Genomic DNA, 13,924 nt, shown 5'->3' with positions numbered 1-13,924 from the left:
AGCGAATGTATAGAATTTCTCCCATTCGAGATGCACTGGTTTTGAATTTTCGTAGCCATCTGTTGTTTCTCTACAAATTAGGCACCTAAACAAAGGGGGCAATACAATCAGTCTACTATTTGCTGGTCAGTATTCAATGACCAACACATGTCAGAACGGCTGGGGCATGTGCCATTGAAAACAAGTGCAACAGATCAGACTTTGCCTTTTAAACCTCACACTCAACCAGCTTAGCCGAAAATGGCAGTGTAGAAAAGCGGTTGAGCACCTCGGCTTACCAGAGAATGATTTTTTCCTCATGAACTGGTGTTTCAAGAGCACGGCGGCCGACGATTGGCAGGAAAGAAATAAACGCACCAGTTGTGTGATGGCTACCACTTAGGTCACGCAGTGACAATGGTGGTAAATTGTCGTTGTGCTTTTATATGGAAGAATAGTATCTAATTATCAAGAAGGTATGTCCCGTCATACAGGTCATCACCGCATCATGGAAGCCGAAAAGCCCTCGTGATGATGGTTTTAGAAGCGGGTTTGAATGGTTGTTCTCGACACACTCATCGGAGTCGCCAGTGCAGTGGAGTAGAAAAAACGTTGCAGCTGGCGATGATTTGAGTTGGTGGTCTTGGGTTATGGTAAGAAAGAAGAAAGGAAGGGGAACGAAGAAGGGAATTTAAAGAAAAAGAAGGAAAAACTACGGTGCGAGCGGCAGAGAGCGGGGCCCGACGGTGATTGGACGAGAGCGGAGCTTGAAGAAATGGACGAAACGCGAAGGGCAATAATTATCCATTTCTTCCAATCGAGCGGACAGTGACTTGAGTTCTTCCAGTTCAATCTTGCAATCCGCATTCTTCCCCCCCCCACCTCTGCTTAACGTTCACGATCACGATCACGATTTTTACTCCCTTTCTTTAGCTTCCGTTGTTCTTGCTCAACATCTTGTTTTAATTAGTATATTAGTCGCTTTTATTCTTTCGCCGCTTTTTCTCGAATTGCCACCAATCTACCTTTCGTCTCCATTGAACATTTTAGCGCTTTCCAGGTATACGGTATCATTCGGTTTTTACCCTACGCAGTTAAGCCGCCAATTTCTCCGTTTTATTGCCTGATGACCGCTCGTTTTCTGAGCCGTCTCATTAGGTAGCTATCATGGATAACGCAAATCTTTGGACTCGCCGCTCCAAGTATGTATCGGTCTTCTTCTATTCTTTTACTTTTTATACGTTCTTCGTTCATTTCTCGTTTTCTACATTGGTAATCTTTTGAGGGGTCATCGCTGATCGTTCCACCCCGTTCCAGCTCCTCTAAGTTGTCTCTGTCTATGACGGGAACAGACGGCAAAGACGGTGCCAGAGTCGAACTTCCCCGCACGAAGCGTTTTGGTCCTGATAGCTCCCATGGTCGATCGAATCCCTTCAACGCTCTATCTCCGCTCTCGGGCGGTGTGTCCTCCCCGTCAACGAACGCTTCCTCTGCATTCGGCCTGGGATCCGGCGCCTTTGCATCTTTCGGTGCCCCCAAAACCCCCGGCGGCTCCGACCTTAAGACGCCCCTCGAGAAACGAGACAACCCGACAGAACACGACTCGGCGGAGAGCGCGAAGACGAAGGCCGCTAATACCGCCATCAAAGAACACCCGCTGAAGTCCACCTGGGTCATTTGGTACCGTCCACCCACCCCTAAATACTCCGATTACGAAAAGTCAACCGTCCCCCTTGCATCTATATCCTCGGTCGAGAGTTTCTGGTCGATATATTCGCACTTGAAGCGGCCTTCTCTTCTACCCACTGTTTCCGACTATCATATCTTTAAGAAGGGTATTCGCCCTGTTTGGGAAGATGATGCCAACAAGAAGGGTGGGAAGTGGGTGGTGAGATTGAAGAAGGGTGTCGCTGATCGGTACTGGGAGGATCTTCTCTTAGCTATGGTTGGGGACCAGTTCGCGGAGGCTGGTGATGAAGTTTGCGGTGCTGTCCTCAGTGTACGGAGTGGCGAAGATGTGTTAAGTGTCTGGACCAGGATTGACGGTGGGCGCAATATCAAGATCAGGTAAGCTTCATTGTTGGATTGTCTGTTTCGGGGCTCGTCTTGAAACCTTCTCGTTCTGTTTTCTAATGCAGCGCAGGGAGACGATCAAGCGTCTACTAGGCTTCCCCATCGACACCAACATTGTCTGGAAGAGCCATGACGACAGCATTGCTCAACGCTCTGCCATTGACCAAGCTCGTCAGGAGAAGGCCACCGGAAACAACGGTCATCACCATCATCATCACCACCACCACCATCACCACAACAATAACAACAACAACAACAACCAACATCACAATCTAGGTGCAGATCGACGAAGAGTTACGGCGAATGATGACTCTACGGGGGATAAAGGAAAGGATGTGGCGTCGTGACATGATTATCTGAGCCTGATTTATGGTCCTGTATAGTAAAGAAAGCAGAAAATAATTGGGACGATTTGGGATCGGGGCATTGGGGCGAATAGTGCGTCTATTTTGGACTTGGGCTTGATTTCATTTCCCGTCATTGTTCTATTTTACGCCAGATGCTATGCAAGTTCAAGGGAACTTTTTAGGGGACGCCTGGTACGTGAAGCGCAATCACTGCCAGGTGATATACATTCGGACTGAAATGTATCTATTTTAAGTTATAGTCCTTTTGATCTTAGTGTGAAGCGCACAGTGTAAGAGTAGTATACCTAAGGATCTGGAATCCAAGGCTCGAACCGTTTGTAGTGTTTGTCGATACCTTGTTACAATTATTGGTTATTTTTGCTTTTTCCTAAACTCTACATCATTGATGGCTGCAAATTAAATTCCCGCATGAACAGACAGTGGGCAGAAAGAGTTCCCACCGCCTTTTTTCTTCCGTCATGATGCTTTCTTTCTTTTCAATTACGTTTCCCCTCTGTGCGCACGGAAATAGAATATATGCGGAACAGTTCTAGTAATGCAATGATCTTTGGTGTGAATATATGTTTGGAAGGATTTCAGAATTCTTGTCCAACTGGATCCCCACTGAACCCACGGAACCTCGACCAACCACAGTCAGCCATTTCCCATTTGATGCGACCTCCGACCAAGTGCGACGGACACAGACGTCCGGTGAGAGGACTGGATCTCTGCCTGTAGGGTCTTCTGTTGACACATTTATTCACTCCCCAGATGTAGGTGGCTTTTTTCCATATAATATCTAGCACGACGGGTCTACAAGGCCGTCTTCGATCATTCATATCGAACTCCGTCGGGGGCGGGACTATACTTATGCACGGGCTAAATTTATTTGCTTTTTTTTTTAGATTCAATCAGCCTATAGCTATGCCGAAAGACCCCAACGTTCTGAATCTGTACGTTTACAACTACGCCAGACCATTCCTCGACCGGGCGTAGGGATGCGTCGTCTGTAAATATGACCTCGCAGCGCAAAAGCGATTCCGAGTATGCTGATACATTGGGTGGTAGACTTGGAGAGGACAAATCGACGCGGATCCAGAAACGCCTACCTACTCAAAACGACGAAGAGAGATTATTGCCCGGTAGTACCATACGGTACGTTTTGCGATTATCATATCCGATTCTAGTGGCGTAGTGAACGAGGAGCTTACAGGTGGTTGTTTTTCCAGGTCAGACCCTGCCGCGATAAGGATTATACCTGGACGAGCGGGGCAAAAGTATGGTCGCAAGAATAAACCGGTATGCGATCGGATTCCGAGCTATTGTCCGTCTTTCTCCTGACTCTATGGCCATAGAATATTCCATCGTTGAAACCTCACGATACAATATCACAACGTGCTCGAGAAAGCGGACCAGTTCGTGCGCAGGGGAAAGCAGATCGGAGCAGCAACAGTCAAAGAAGTACTAGAGTTATCGTCACCCGTCCAGAAAATGGTGCCGTACACGACGATCAGGAGCGGCCGTCGAAACGTCGGCGCAGAGAGAGCCAGGACACGTCCGGAGGGATCATAAGCATTCTCGACGATGATATCATGGAGCAAATCCCCCCGGATAACTCATATTCTGCTGGACACTCGACACGGTTGTCGCCTTCACTCAGTCAACATTCAGAAAGAACGAAGCTATGGGATCCGAGTTTCAAACGCAATAGAGTTGACGAGTATCGTGACGTGGAGAGGGGCATCAAACCCCCTCGAACTCCCAAGCGAGGCTCTATAAAATACTCTCAATTATCTTCGGATGGATACTATGAAGAGCGATTTACTGAGGACGCAGCCAGAGAGAGGCGCGGGACGGCGTCAAAAGTGGAACCGGAGTCAACCAAAATTGCGTGGCCAGATCGAGTGGGGAAGCATGAAGCCATCGAGAGTGTCGAAGTACATCCGCGTCTCTCGGAACATCAAGAGGGTCCAAATCTCCGTAGTCCTTCCGTTGGGACGGATCAGAATCATCCAGACAATCCGAGGGACAGTCCTGATGAACTGCAAGGAGGCGCAACCGTCCAACCAGCTCCCAACACACTGAAAAGAGACCGTGAAAAAGAGACCACCATTGCTATGTCTGAAGCCAAAGAACATCCAGGCATAGTCGGTCGGCTGGCGTCTCCATCTGATATACAGCCTACGGTATTTACGGGCTCCTCCCAAAACCATCGGAAATCCGACAAGCGGAGAAAGGCTCCGGCAACGCCTGTCAAATTAGCCGTTAAATGCTTCTATGCCACCTTCGTTCGATTTGGGCCGCATGAACACCGGTCAAGTCAAGCATTTGAAATAGGTGTGGAGACTACAGAGTCTACAAAGACTACAGAAACTAGTATAACATTTCCTTGGAACGGTCAAAGAACTTCTCTTGAGAGACTTGACAAGGTCGTACAGGGGGAGCCGCCTAGTCGGAGAGTTCGTCTACAGTTTTCCAGAAAAGGGGGGCTTGATAACGAGATGGACATGGAATTCTGCACGTCCGAGGAGCAGGAAACTTTGTGTAATTTGTTAGAGAGATGGCTGCACGGGCAACATGTTCGGTGGCTATACAGGCAGGAGTATGTCTTATCTACCACCCCATGTTTTGACTCCTTGCACAGAGGCTTATACGATCACAGTGGTTGGTTGAAAGATTCATTCATGAAACGGGCCGAAGATCTGGCGGAACAGAAAGCGAATGGAGCCAAGCGCCTTGGTGAAGACAAGCAAAAGCCCATATTATACAGGGCGCCGGAAGTCGCTAAGAGGGTGAAATTGTCGGACTCTTTACAGGACAATATTGAAAATACTGCCGGACAAATACAGCCTTCGGATACCGCTTTGGTGGAATGTTCGAAGTCCTCAGCAACCAAAACTTCGGGAACCTTAAACGCCGAAAGCACACGAGAACTACCTTCAAATGAACAAGAAGCGGACAAAGCTCCTGTGAAGAAACTTTCCCCCAGATCATCATTTTCTAATCGGGCAACACGGTCAATGTCGCGTCGGGCACCAGCAACAACAGTCGTTTGGTGAGTGACCCCTTGCCATGAACAAAGGTTCCCCAACTAACTTGAGCTGCAGTGATGATGAGGTTGAGGATGATGGCTCTCAGCCAAAGGCTGAAGAGACAGATAAGATATGGCGCAAGTATGTGCCTCCCCGTGCTCTATGCGTCCTTGTATTAATCGAAAGTTAGACCGCTTGTGTATCCCCGCTTTGGCAAGAAAAAGGCTGAGGTCGATGCCCAAGACCGTGAACGGCTGCGTGACAATGAGTTCTTGAATGATAACCTCATAGGCTTCTACATGCGTTTTCTCGAAGATCACTTAGAGCGGACTAACAAGGACGTAGCGAAGAGAGTCTATTTCTTCAACTCGTACTTCTTCGCAACCCTGACAAACGTTAAGGGCAGAAGAAATATTAATTATGAAGGTGTTCAAAAGTGGACTCGCGCCGTTGACATTTTCGGTTTCGATTACATCGTGGTCCCTATCAATGAAAACGCTCACTGGTACGTCGCTATCATTTGCAACCTACCCAACTTACCTGGTATTGCCGACAAAAGCACGGAGGACCGACCTTCAGAAAATGACAAAGACAATTCGGCTGCACCGGAGAGTGAAGGCCGCGAAATCCCTGAAACGCCTGAACCTATCGAGGAACTACCAGCTGTTAAAGAAACGAAAGTCAACAACAGTCGAAATTTGGAACCTGCGAAAGACGAAGCAACCCGGCGTTCACTTGAGTCAATGAGCTTGTTAGACAAAGAAGAATCCAAAGACGGTGCACCAGAGTTGCCCCCTACAGAGTGGCCGGAGCAAGAAGAGAACCTTGCCTTTTCTCCCGCCAAGTTCTCCAGCCCTGCAGCTATAGCAGAACCCACCCAAAAGGCTAGCCTGAGGGGAGCTCCTAGACTAGCAGCGTCTCCGCGTAAGGGCTCGAAGAAGGCAAAGCCCAGCGGAAAGCCTGGAGGTGCTAAATTCGATATTCGTCAAGCAACTATAATTACTTTTGACTCTTTGGATCTGTCTCGCTCACCCACCATCAGTAATCTCCGCGATTACCTTTACGAAGAGGCCAAATCTAAACGTGGCATTGAAATTGATAGAAGCCTAATCAGAGGCATGAGGGCTCGAGCGATCCCTTTGCAGTCCAACTATTCAGACTGCGGCCTATACCTTCTAGCATACTTAGAGAAGTTCGTTCAGAATCCGGACTTGTTTGTCAAGAAGCTTCTCAGAAAAGAAATGAAGACGCAAGACGATTGGCCGCTACTAAGGTCCGGTATTCTTCGACGTCGACTGCGTGACTTCCTAGACGATCTCTATGATGAGCAGGCGGATTTAGACACTGAAAAAGACAGTGAAAAGAGAATCATGGCAGATAGATATCCGATATCTTACCTTCTGGGGTCTTCTGCATCGACATCCGCCCAAAACGAAGAATGCAGTGGCTTTCAGGAACCACAGGTCAAGGTCTCCTCAAATTCTGAAATAGATCCACAAAAGTATCCGCCTGACAAACGGAGACCAGCCTCAACCCAATCGAGCCCCGCAGCTTACGACGGTGGCCGAGCTCTCAAAACGGAGAAAGACGGTGAGCATAAAATGGCGCCCAGTCTTAAGGACCCAGGTGTGGAAATCGCCTCTCCAAATGCAACAGACAAAATAGAAGATGAAGGTGTCGAGGTCCAGGTCCCTGATAGTCAGGAGGTAATTGAGGAAATTAGCTCTCATTCAGCGAAGATACCCAAGGAGGAAGACGGATCTCCAAGCAATTTAGCAGCGATGAAGCCGGTGGACCACAAAATGCGCTCGGTCGACGATAAAAAAACAAAAAAGGCTGGACAGCCAGCGAAGCTTCCGACAGTCGAAGTGCAGATTATACCACCGTCTTATCAAGGCGACATGAAATATCAGCGCTCTGCCAGACAGAAACCCAAATAGAATTCGGTGAAACCAAGCTTTTACTATGGTTCACTCGTGTCAATCAACGAAACTGTCTCTTCCCCCTTCCTTTTACCCCCCCCTTTTTTTTTCTGTATCTTATTCTTCATTGTTTTTGTCTTTTCTGATAACCCATAGGAGTTGGCACTCGATTAGGCGTTCGGGCATATGATACATATGGGTTTACGTTCATGGAGCTTCCCTACGACACGCACACTGTCGGCACATGCATGTTTGATGTTTTAGCTGTTGGCGTCCTTAGAGATTGTACATAATTGCTCTAGACCTGCTTTCGATGGGAGAAATTATGCTGATTTGGGCCATCTAAAGAACAAAAAACATTTGGCCTTCTATGGAAATCTTTTCATATCTTCTGAAGGATATATTACCACTCACTTTCATCTGCCCCAACCCACCACGCCATTTTATCCCTCTTGAACGCTTCAAAATCCCACTCTCCATCCTCCAGCTTACTTTCCCCGGCAACATAAACATAGGTGACAGCCTCTACCTCCTCCCCTTCATCCGCAAACTCCGCCCCAGCAGCATCCAGAACATCCATCAAATGCCTATCCGTATCCTTTCCCTCCAGCTCCCCATCCTTGCCACCCAGCGATTCCCGCAAAATCCTAACCTTTACCTTACCCTTCTCATACTCTGTCCCCTCAAAAATATCTAACCGATGGATATCACCGTCCGTTAATCCCGAAACAACCGTCCCAAGCACGGCTGCCATGCCATTAGCATTCGAATCCGTGCCTGGCTCTCTAGTTGTTGGCTTGGCCGGCACGATACCAGGGTAGTCAGCTCCCCGCACCCGATGCCGTCGGTACCCGTGCAGAATGGCTGGCCTGAATGTGAGAAGGGCTTTTTGCCAGGGCTCTGGGTTCGGTGAGCCGTGGATTACCCGGTGGAGGATTTGGGGGGCCATTAAGGTTCCTTTTGGGAAGTTGTTAGTTTTGGGTTTGTTTGCTTGTGTGCGAGGTTGGTTTGGTGGTTTCGAAGGTGGGGTAGATTGGGGTTTGGAAGTGTTGGGAGACATGGGAATTAGGTATGGTGGGGTTGTATGAGGAGTACATGGTTGAAAGTAACGTTTGGGGTGTACCTATCGGAGCAATTGAGAGGGCTTACCGTAGAAGAAGAGGACGTGGTCGCCCATTGTGACTGCTTTGGGCGTAACTTCTCCTGAGCTGTCTGATATCGCGATCTAGTTGTACTGTAGAATTGTATTTCAGAGAAGAATAATGTAAAGACCGTGGACTGGGAGCTCCTTGTTGCCCAACAAGCTCAACCCTCAGAAAATTTGGGAGCTAAGGAGCCAAAAGACATGCAGAAAGAATGAATGGAAAATCAAGGCAGCTATGCTAGCTAGCTAGTTGCTCTTTATATATCTACCTTCTCCATGATAGCAAACCGCCCTTATCGATAAGCCTCGTGCTCCACTCACCGCCTGCGCGAAAAGGTCCATGTGGCTTCAACAAACATCATCTCGTAACTCCCTTGTCGCAACGCTATTCCACAGGGAGTTCGCCTCCCTTTTACTTCATAAAATATCAGAGGTTATTTGGCTTGTCTAATTAGTCTGGCAATACATATTCCCGGTCATAGCACCCTCAATTGTATCAAAGAGACAAAGAAATCACCCACTATGCACTCGTCTCTAAACCGAGCGCAGGCCGTCTTCGGCTTCTTTACAACCGTGGCCTTGTTCGTCGCCGGATTTGCCGCGTTGTCTGTCCTGTTATTTCCCACCGATGAGGCGAAAGCAGCAGTGTCATTGAAGGATGTCAAAGTGTACGTGCTATAGTTTTACACTATCTCCATGCTAGGTCCACTAACAAGGTTCGCGCAGAATCAAAGGACGACCACATTACTATTCAAACAAGAAAGAAGAATACGCACAAATGCGTTTCGATCTGGACGCCGGTATGTACCTATGGACCCCATCAATTGAAATCCCTCCGCAGGCAAGCAGCCAACTAACACCGATCTAGATCTCTCCTCCCTCTTCAACTGGAACACAAAACAACTCTTCGTCTACGTCTACGCCTCCTACTCCTCCTCTGACAAGGAATCCACTCTCCTCCCCCAGTCCGAGTCCATCATCTGGGATACCATCATCTCGGCCCCGGAATCGCCGTACTCCTTCAACACTCTCCGTGAGCGCTTCTTCCCGTCCAAGTCTTCTTCGAAACGGACCACCGGCGCCAAGAAGTCGACTAAGAAGGATAAGGCCGCGCCTGGTGTTCTCCGTCTGAGGAACCAGCGGGCTAAGTACCAAATCTCGGATATCACGGGGAAGATGGCGGAGCGGAGCAATGTGACGCTTTCTGTTGGGTGGAACGTGCAACCTTGGGTTGGAGCTTTGTGGTGGAGTCCTGGGTCTGGAGCTGTGCCGAGGACTGGCGGTGATTCGGGAAGGAGCAAGCCATTTGAGTTTCCGGCGTTGAAGACGAAGGCGAATACCAAGGCAGCGGAAGACCAAGGTCAGGCGAAGAAGGTGGAGGTCTAGGTTCTTCTTGTGTATTAGTTTATCCAGTTAATCATATGTTTTGGGTTCAATGGCTACTACGTGTAAGATGCGGTTCGCGGACTAAATATTGAATTGCAATTTAGACTGCGAATAATAGAAAAAAAAGTGCAATGGTAAGAATAGCACTCGCAATTATTGATATATAACCGAAAACTGAGCCTGCTTTTTACGCAAAGAATAACGAACAAACAAGTAGACCAGGGTTATCAGGCATAGGCTTTATAAGACAAGTGTACCGCATCCCTCGTAAGTCGTAACTGCAGCTTGAACTGACTAATTGTGAATGGTGCCATAGGTTGTTTCATGGTGACCACCACGCTGGATTCGCTCGGAGTATACACCAGGTGCGCGTCCCGTTACCCCATCGCGTTGACGGTAATACACGTATTCGAGATAGAAGGCGTGGATATGGCCCGGGAGATACCTATTCTGTGTTAGTTTTGCGATTAAAATAGACTTGGATGTATTCCGAGTGGACATGTGTATATAGATGGTGAAATAGTCATGCTAGTCATCGTGATATCGGAAGGGAAGACTAAGGGATGGTATAACCGGGAAACGTACCCAAGAATCGTCAGCAGAATATTAATGAAGAAATCAGCGCTGCAGCCGGAGATGAGGAAAACGCCAAGTGGAGGGACTAGTAGCACCACGTCAGTAAAACGTTCATTAGTATTTCCGTTGTTGAGAATTTGAACATAGCAGGACGCTAGATACGGACACGGAGACAAATACGAACAAAAGCCTGAGGCCATTGGACAGGGGGAAATAGGTACGTTCTAGGCGGACAAACTTACTGAACAGTGTGATGAGGATCAGGCAAAGCATCGAGCAGGTTCCAGCCATTTTGATTGACTTAGATTGGTGTCTGAGCGTTATTGAGTTTCGGGTGTTGGCTTCGCGGAGCGTGATTTGCTGGTGTCAAGGTACGCGCCCAGGAAACTGAGAATGAGAATGGTGAAGAGGAGACCGAATATGTAGACTGGGACGTTGTCGTCTTTGGGGGAATTGAGGCGCTTCATGTTGATTATGTACTTATTTATGATTCGTATTATGGGTGGGAAGATCGACGTCACGTCACACCAGGGCAAGATCCTTTTTTGGGAGAGAGCGAACGGATAAGGCTGAGTTTCTGGATTTTGGTTTGCATTCTTCTTACTAACACGTAGGCAACCTCTTTTTTCTCCTTCACCTGCAATTTCTTTTGATTGGGAACTTGCGCGGAAGTACATTCCATCTGACGTCATTCCGATAGGAGCCGGATGGATCCCCCTGCGTTTCCTATTCGGGATTGGTTACGGCGCGAAACCTGGGGAAGTGGGTCTGTGGCTAATTTTAAGTCCTTCGCTAGTAGACACCAACAGGTTGTCTAGTCTTTTCATATTTCTCTATTTTATAGCTATGGTTATAGGTATAGGTATCATGTATATAACAGAAAGAATGTCCAGAGAAGCCACGGATTTCATCACACTGCGTCGATCGATGCCCTTGTGGTGACTTGCTCGTTCTTGTTGCCAAGCTTGGATATTTGCAGGAATGCATCCACGCCATACCCTTCCAAGCTGTGCAATTCAAGACTGCCTGCCCAATATTCCGCATACACTCGGCTCATAGGAAGTCCCATGCCCAGGCGGAGGTTTGGCGGCCGTGAGGTAAGTGTGTCAAGCGAGCTCTCTCGGAATGTTTCCTTGTCAGCCCGCTTCCTTTCCTTTGGTACTGTCAGCTCCTGCATTGTGGCTGCCATTGCCGGAACCTGCTCCAGATTTTGAAGCCGTGCTTTACTGTGCGGACCTTTGTTAAAGGACCACAAGTACGGTAGAACCTCGCGAGGTATACCTCCTCCCTGGTCAGATATCCGCATGATAACATGCTGTGGTGCTTCGCATATGAGTACTTCAATAGGCGGTGGCTTCTCAGGCAAGCCATTATATTTTTCACTGACAGCCTGAATAGAGTTTCGTAGAAGCTCCCCAATGATATATTCCAGGTGGCTTAGCATGTACGGAAACGTAGCGTCTAGGTGCCCCTGCACGGAAATTTCCGGAATTTTATCGGTTCCTGATGCCTGACGCATCATATCTTGCGCAAGTTTGCCACAGCGCTCGATAACCTCCTTTGCGTTGCACTTCAGGAAGACTTCCCCAACGTAGTCCGCATTAACATCCGTGCGATCCTGGGAGCCAGGAAAGTGCCAAGGGGAGTTGAAAGTTTCCGTTAACGCCAGGTGTTGCTCCGCTATGACTCGGCGGGAGATTCTCTGTTAGGCAACAGTTAGCAATTTCGAAGACATGCGGCGCGACTACCGGAAACTAGCCTACCGCGCGAAGCAAAGTGTTCATAAATTGATCCAGCACGTCCGCCGGTAGCAAAGCACGGCACTCCAAAACACCCATTGCCAACCTTGGAATGACCACGAGGTGTTCCTGCAGTGTCTTTCGTAGGATATCGCAAAACTTATCGTTGTCATCGAGTGTTTTAATCTCCGGAATCGTTCGAAATCGTTCAAAGGCTTTATAGTAGAGCTCATATACGAGAGACAGATGAGGGTTTGCTACGACAACGTATGGCAGTCTTTGAATATCTCGCAGGCGATGGGCAAGCCTATACGCCGAATGACACCAACCCTATTAGAAGGATGCGCAAGCAGCCATAAGAAGCGCACTAACCTAGTTGGAAGCTCCGTTCGCACATAATTAGCCGAACTGATAAGTCGAGATTCTGTTAAAGTCCGCCCAAAAAAGGTCAATTGTCGTAAACTTATAGGTCGGATGTCGCGTTCGACCCACCTGGAAGAGATCGTGTTAGCTGTATGTGGTCCTTAAGTTATATGTCTTTGAAGTCCATACTCATCCAAAGCAGAGACAGGTCTCCATGGTGGTGGATTATGGGGTTGAAGCTGATGGAGGCCCGAATAAGGGCGACATTTTGGAGCACACGCTTGTCGGAAGGCATGCCAGCGCCCAGCTGGATGACTCCGCAGCATATTGCTTAGCTGTGAACTGGATGGATCAAAGACGTCTCATGGATTGTAAGAAGAGCGACACGATGATATGGTCTCCGACCAGCAAAGTTCACCCAAGATCAGGTCCGGATAAACTTTTCCATACATGGCTCACCGGGTTGTGGAATATGGAGTCTTTACCAGTGGCATGACATGGTGGTTGTATTTCATGACTTGATTGCGGGCGCAATCAAAACGGCACTCCGCAGGCGGTGAGAGCTTTCAGTCCTGGCATGTGACGTCTCTTTCTTAAACTCTCTCATGGGCAGGCTCACGCGGTCTTCCGTCTGGGCATTTGATATGAATATCCAGGTTATTTTAACTCGGAACTCTCTAGTAGAACTCAATTATCACTGCTATTCTTCTAGAATACTATTATGGTGCCTGGCTCATGCCGGATAGATGCGTTGAACAAAAGGCATGATATGATGTCAAATTAAGCTGGAGCTTGCCTGTCTATCTATATAAATGTGATAGGTATATTAATACCGTTATACAATGAGCTTTCCCCCTCCCGTGTTATTATGTCGGGCGAAAAGGTAGATTTCCGCTTTACATTATAACTTGACTACATCAGATATTTCAATTTTAGTTCAATTTGCTCGTGCTTCACATTCTCTGAACTCTTCACGTCCAGTCCTTGATTAGTTTGAATTCGATCAATGGCAGAATCAAGTCAGAAGTGAGATGATATCATTGTGGACGATCGTTTGTTCAAGATATTCACTCATTGTCTGCAATTACCATACCATATCCAGAAAAAAAAAAGGGTATTAAAGGCGGGCATGAAAATAACTACTCAATTGAACAGGCATCCGGTCTGCAGCCTGAGGCTCGACATTCAATGTAGTCAAATTAAAAAAATCATGTGAAGAATTTTTTAAAGATCATTCAATAGATATAGATTCCAAAAGTATATACATGTATCGAATACTTTCAGTGCTGGATGTCGAGAGTTAGCCTAATCGTTTTCGCTGTTCATGCAGTAATTGAAAGAATCTTAATAATATTTGTCCCGC

General features: G+C 47.7%; 6 protein-coding genes across 6 annotated transcripts; 3 read left to right on the top strand and 3 right to left on the bottom strand.

Moving 5' to 3' along the window:
* Positions 1–634: 634 nt before the first annotated feature.
* On the top strand, positions 635–3,382 carry F9C07_2283751 (translation initiation factor eIF 4e-like domain-containing protein). Its single transcript, XM_041292187.2, has 4 exons — positions 635–1,181; positions 1,297–2,046; positions 2,123–3,110; positions 3,171–3,382. Exons 1-3 carry the CDS (start codon positions 1,147–1,149, stop codon positions 2,397–2,399), a joined length of 1,062 nt encoding a protein of 353 aa, XP_041146517.1. The 5' UTR covers positions 635–1,146; the 3' UTR covers positions 2,400–3,110; positions 3,171–3,382.
* Positions 3,383–3,414: 32 nt separating this feature from the next.
* F9C07_2232911 (ulp1 protease family protein) lies at positions 3,415–7,371 on the top strand (the record flags this gene model as incomplete). Its single annotated transcript, XM_041292186.2, has 6 exons — positions 3,415–3,554; positions 3,629–3,698; positions 3,755–5,001; positions 5,062–5,454; positions 5,507–5,572; positions 5,622–7,371. 6 exons carry the CDS (start codon positions 3,415–3,417, stop codon positions 7,369–7,371), a joined length of 3,666 nt encoding a protein of 1,221 aa, XP_041146516.2.
* A 385-nt stretch (positions 7,372–7,756) lies between these two features.
* Positions 7,757–8,530, bottom strand: F9C07_10658 (putative disease resistance protein Aig2; the record flags this gene model as incomplete). The annotated part of the gene is made up of 2 exons (XM_041292200.1): positions 7,757–8,310; positions 8,503–8,530. The coding sequence occupies 2 exons, from the start codon at positions 8,528–8,530 to the stop codon at positions 7,757–7,759; spliced, it is 582 nt and encodes a 193-aa protein (XP_041146515.1).
* Positions 8,531–8,892: 362 nt separating this feature from the next.
* F9C07_10659 (putative microsomal signal peptidase subunit) lies at positions 8,893–9,883 on the top strand (the record flags this gene model as incomplete). The annotated part of the gene is made up of 3 exons (XM_041292185.2): positions 8,893–9,165; positions 9,224–9,297; positions 9,366–9,883. Exons 1-3 carry the CDS (start codon positions 9,020–9,022, stop codon positions 9,881–9,883), a joined length of 738 nt encoding a protein of 245 aa, XP_041146514.1. The 5' UTR covers positions 8,893–9,019.
* A 76-nt stretch (positions 9,884–9,959) lies between these two features.
* On the bottom strand, positions 9,960–11,047 carry F9C07_10660 (putative stress response RCI peptide). Its single transcript, XM_041292199.2, has 3 exons — positions 10,702–11,047; positions 10,469–10,544; positions 9,960–10,328 (listed from the first exon to the last, which is right to left on the bottom strand). The coding sequence occupies exons 1-3, from the start codon at positions 10,748–10,750 to the stop codon at positions 10,178–10,180; spliced, it is 276 nt and encodes a 91-aa protein (XP_041146513.1). The 5' UTR covers positions 10,751–11,047; the 3' UTR covers positions 9,960–10,177.
* A 322-nt stretch (positions 11,048–11,369) lies between these two features.
* Positions 11,370–13,053, bottom strand: F9C07_10661 (putative pyruvate dehydrogenase kinase; the record flags this gene model as incomplete). Its single annotated transcript, XM_041292191.2, has 4 exons — positions 12,751–13,053; positions 12,571–12,690; positions 12,223–12,505; positions 11,370–12,161 (listed from the first exon to the last, which is right to left on the bottom strand). Exons 1-4 carry the CDS (start codon positions 12,885–12,887, stop codon positions 11,370–11,372), a joined length of 1,332 nt encoding a protein of 443 aa, XP_041146512.1. The 5' UTR covers positions 12,888–13,053.
* Positions 13,054–13,924: the final 871 nt, after the last annotated feature.

This window comes from Aspergillus flavus, chromosome 4 (genome assembly GCF_009017415.1).
Source record: "Aspergillus flavus chromosome 4, complete sequence".
Taxonomy (NCBI): domain Eukaryota; kingdom Fungi; phylum Ascomycota; class Eurotiomycetes; order Eurotiales; family Aspergillaceae; genus Aspergillus; species Aspergillus flavus.
This window is presented reverse-complemented; position numbering and strand designations above follow the sequence as displayed.

Bases quoted from the DNA above. Each gene is read 5' to 3' on its own strand.
- F9C07_2283751 (XM_041292187.2), top strand. From the start codon at position 1,147: ATGGATAACGCAAATCTTTGGACTCGCCGCTCCAA. The intron at 1,182-1,296 runs GTATGTATCGGT...ACCCCGTTCCAG, and splicing joins CTTTGGACTCGCCGCTCCAA to CTCCTCTAAGTTGTCTCTGT. The intron at 2,047-2,122 runs GTAAGCTTCATT...AATGCAGCGCAG, and splicing joins GGGCGCAATATCAAGATCAG to GGAGACGATCAAGCGTCTAC.
- F9C07_10660 (XM_041292199.2), bottom strand. From the start codon at position 10,750: ATGGCTGGAACCTGCTCGATGCTTTGCCTGATCCTCATCACACTGTTC. The intron at 10,545-10,701 runs GTAAGTTTGTCC...TGGTGCTACTAG, and splicing joins GATCCTCATCACACTGTTCA to TCCCTCCACTTGGCGTTTTC. The intron at 10,329-10,468 runs GTACGTTTCCCG...AACACAGAATAG, and splicing joins ATTCTGCTGACGATTCTTGG to GTATCTCCCGGGCCATATCC.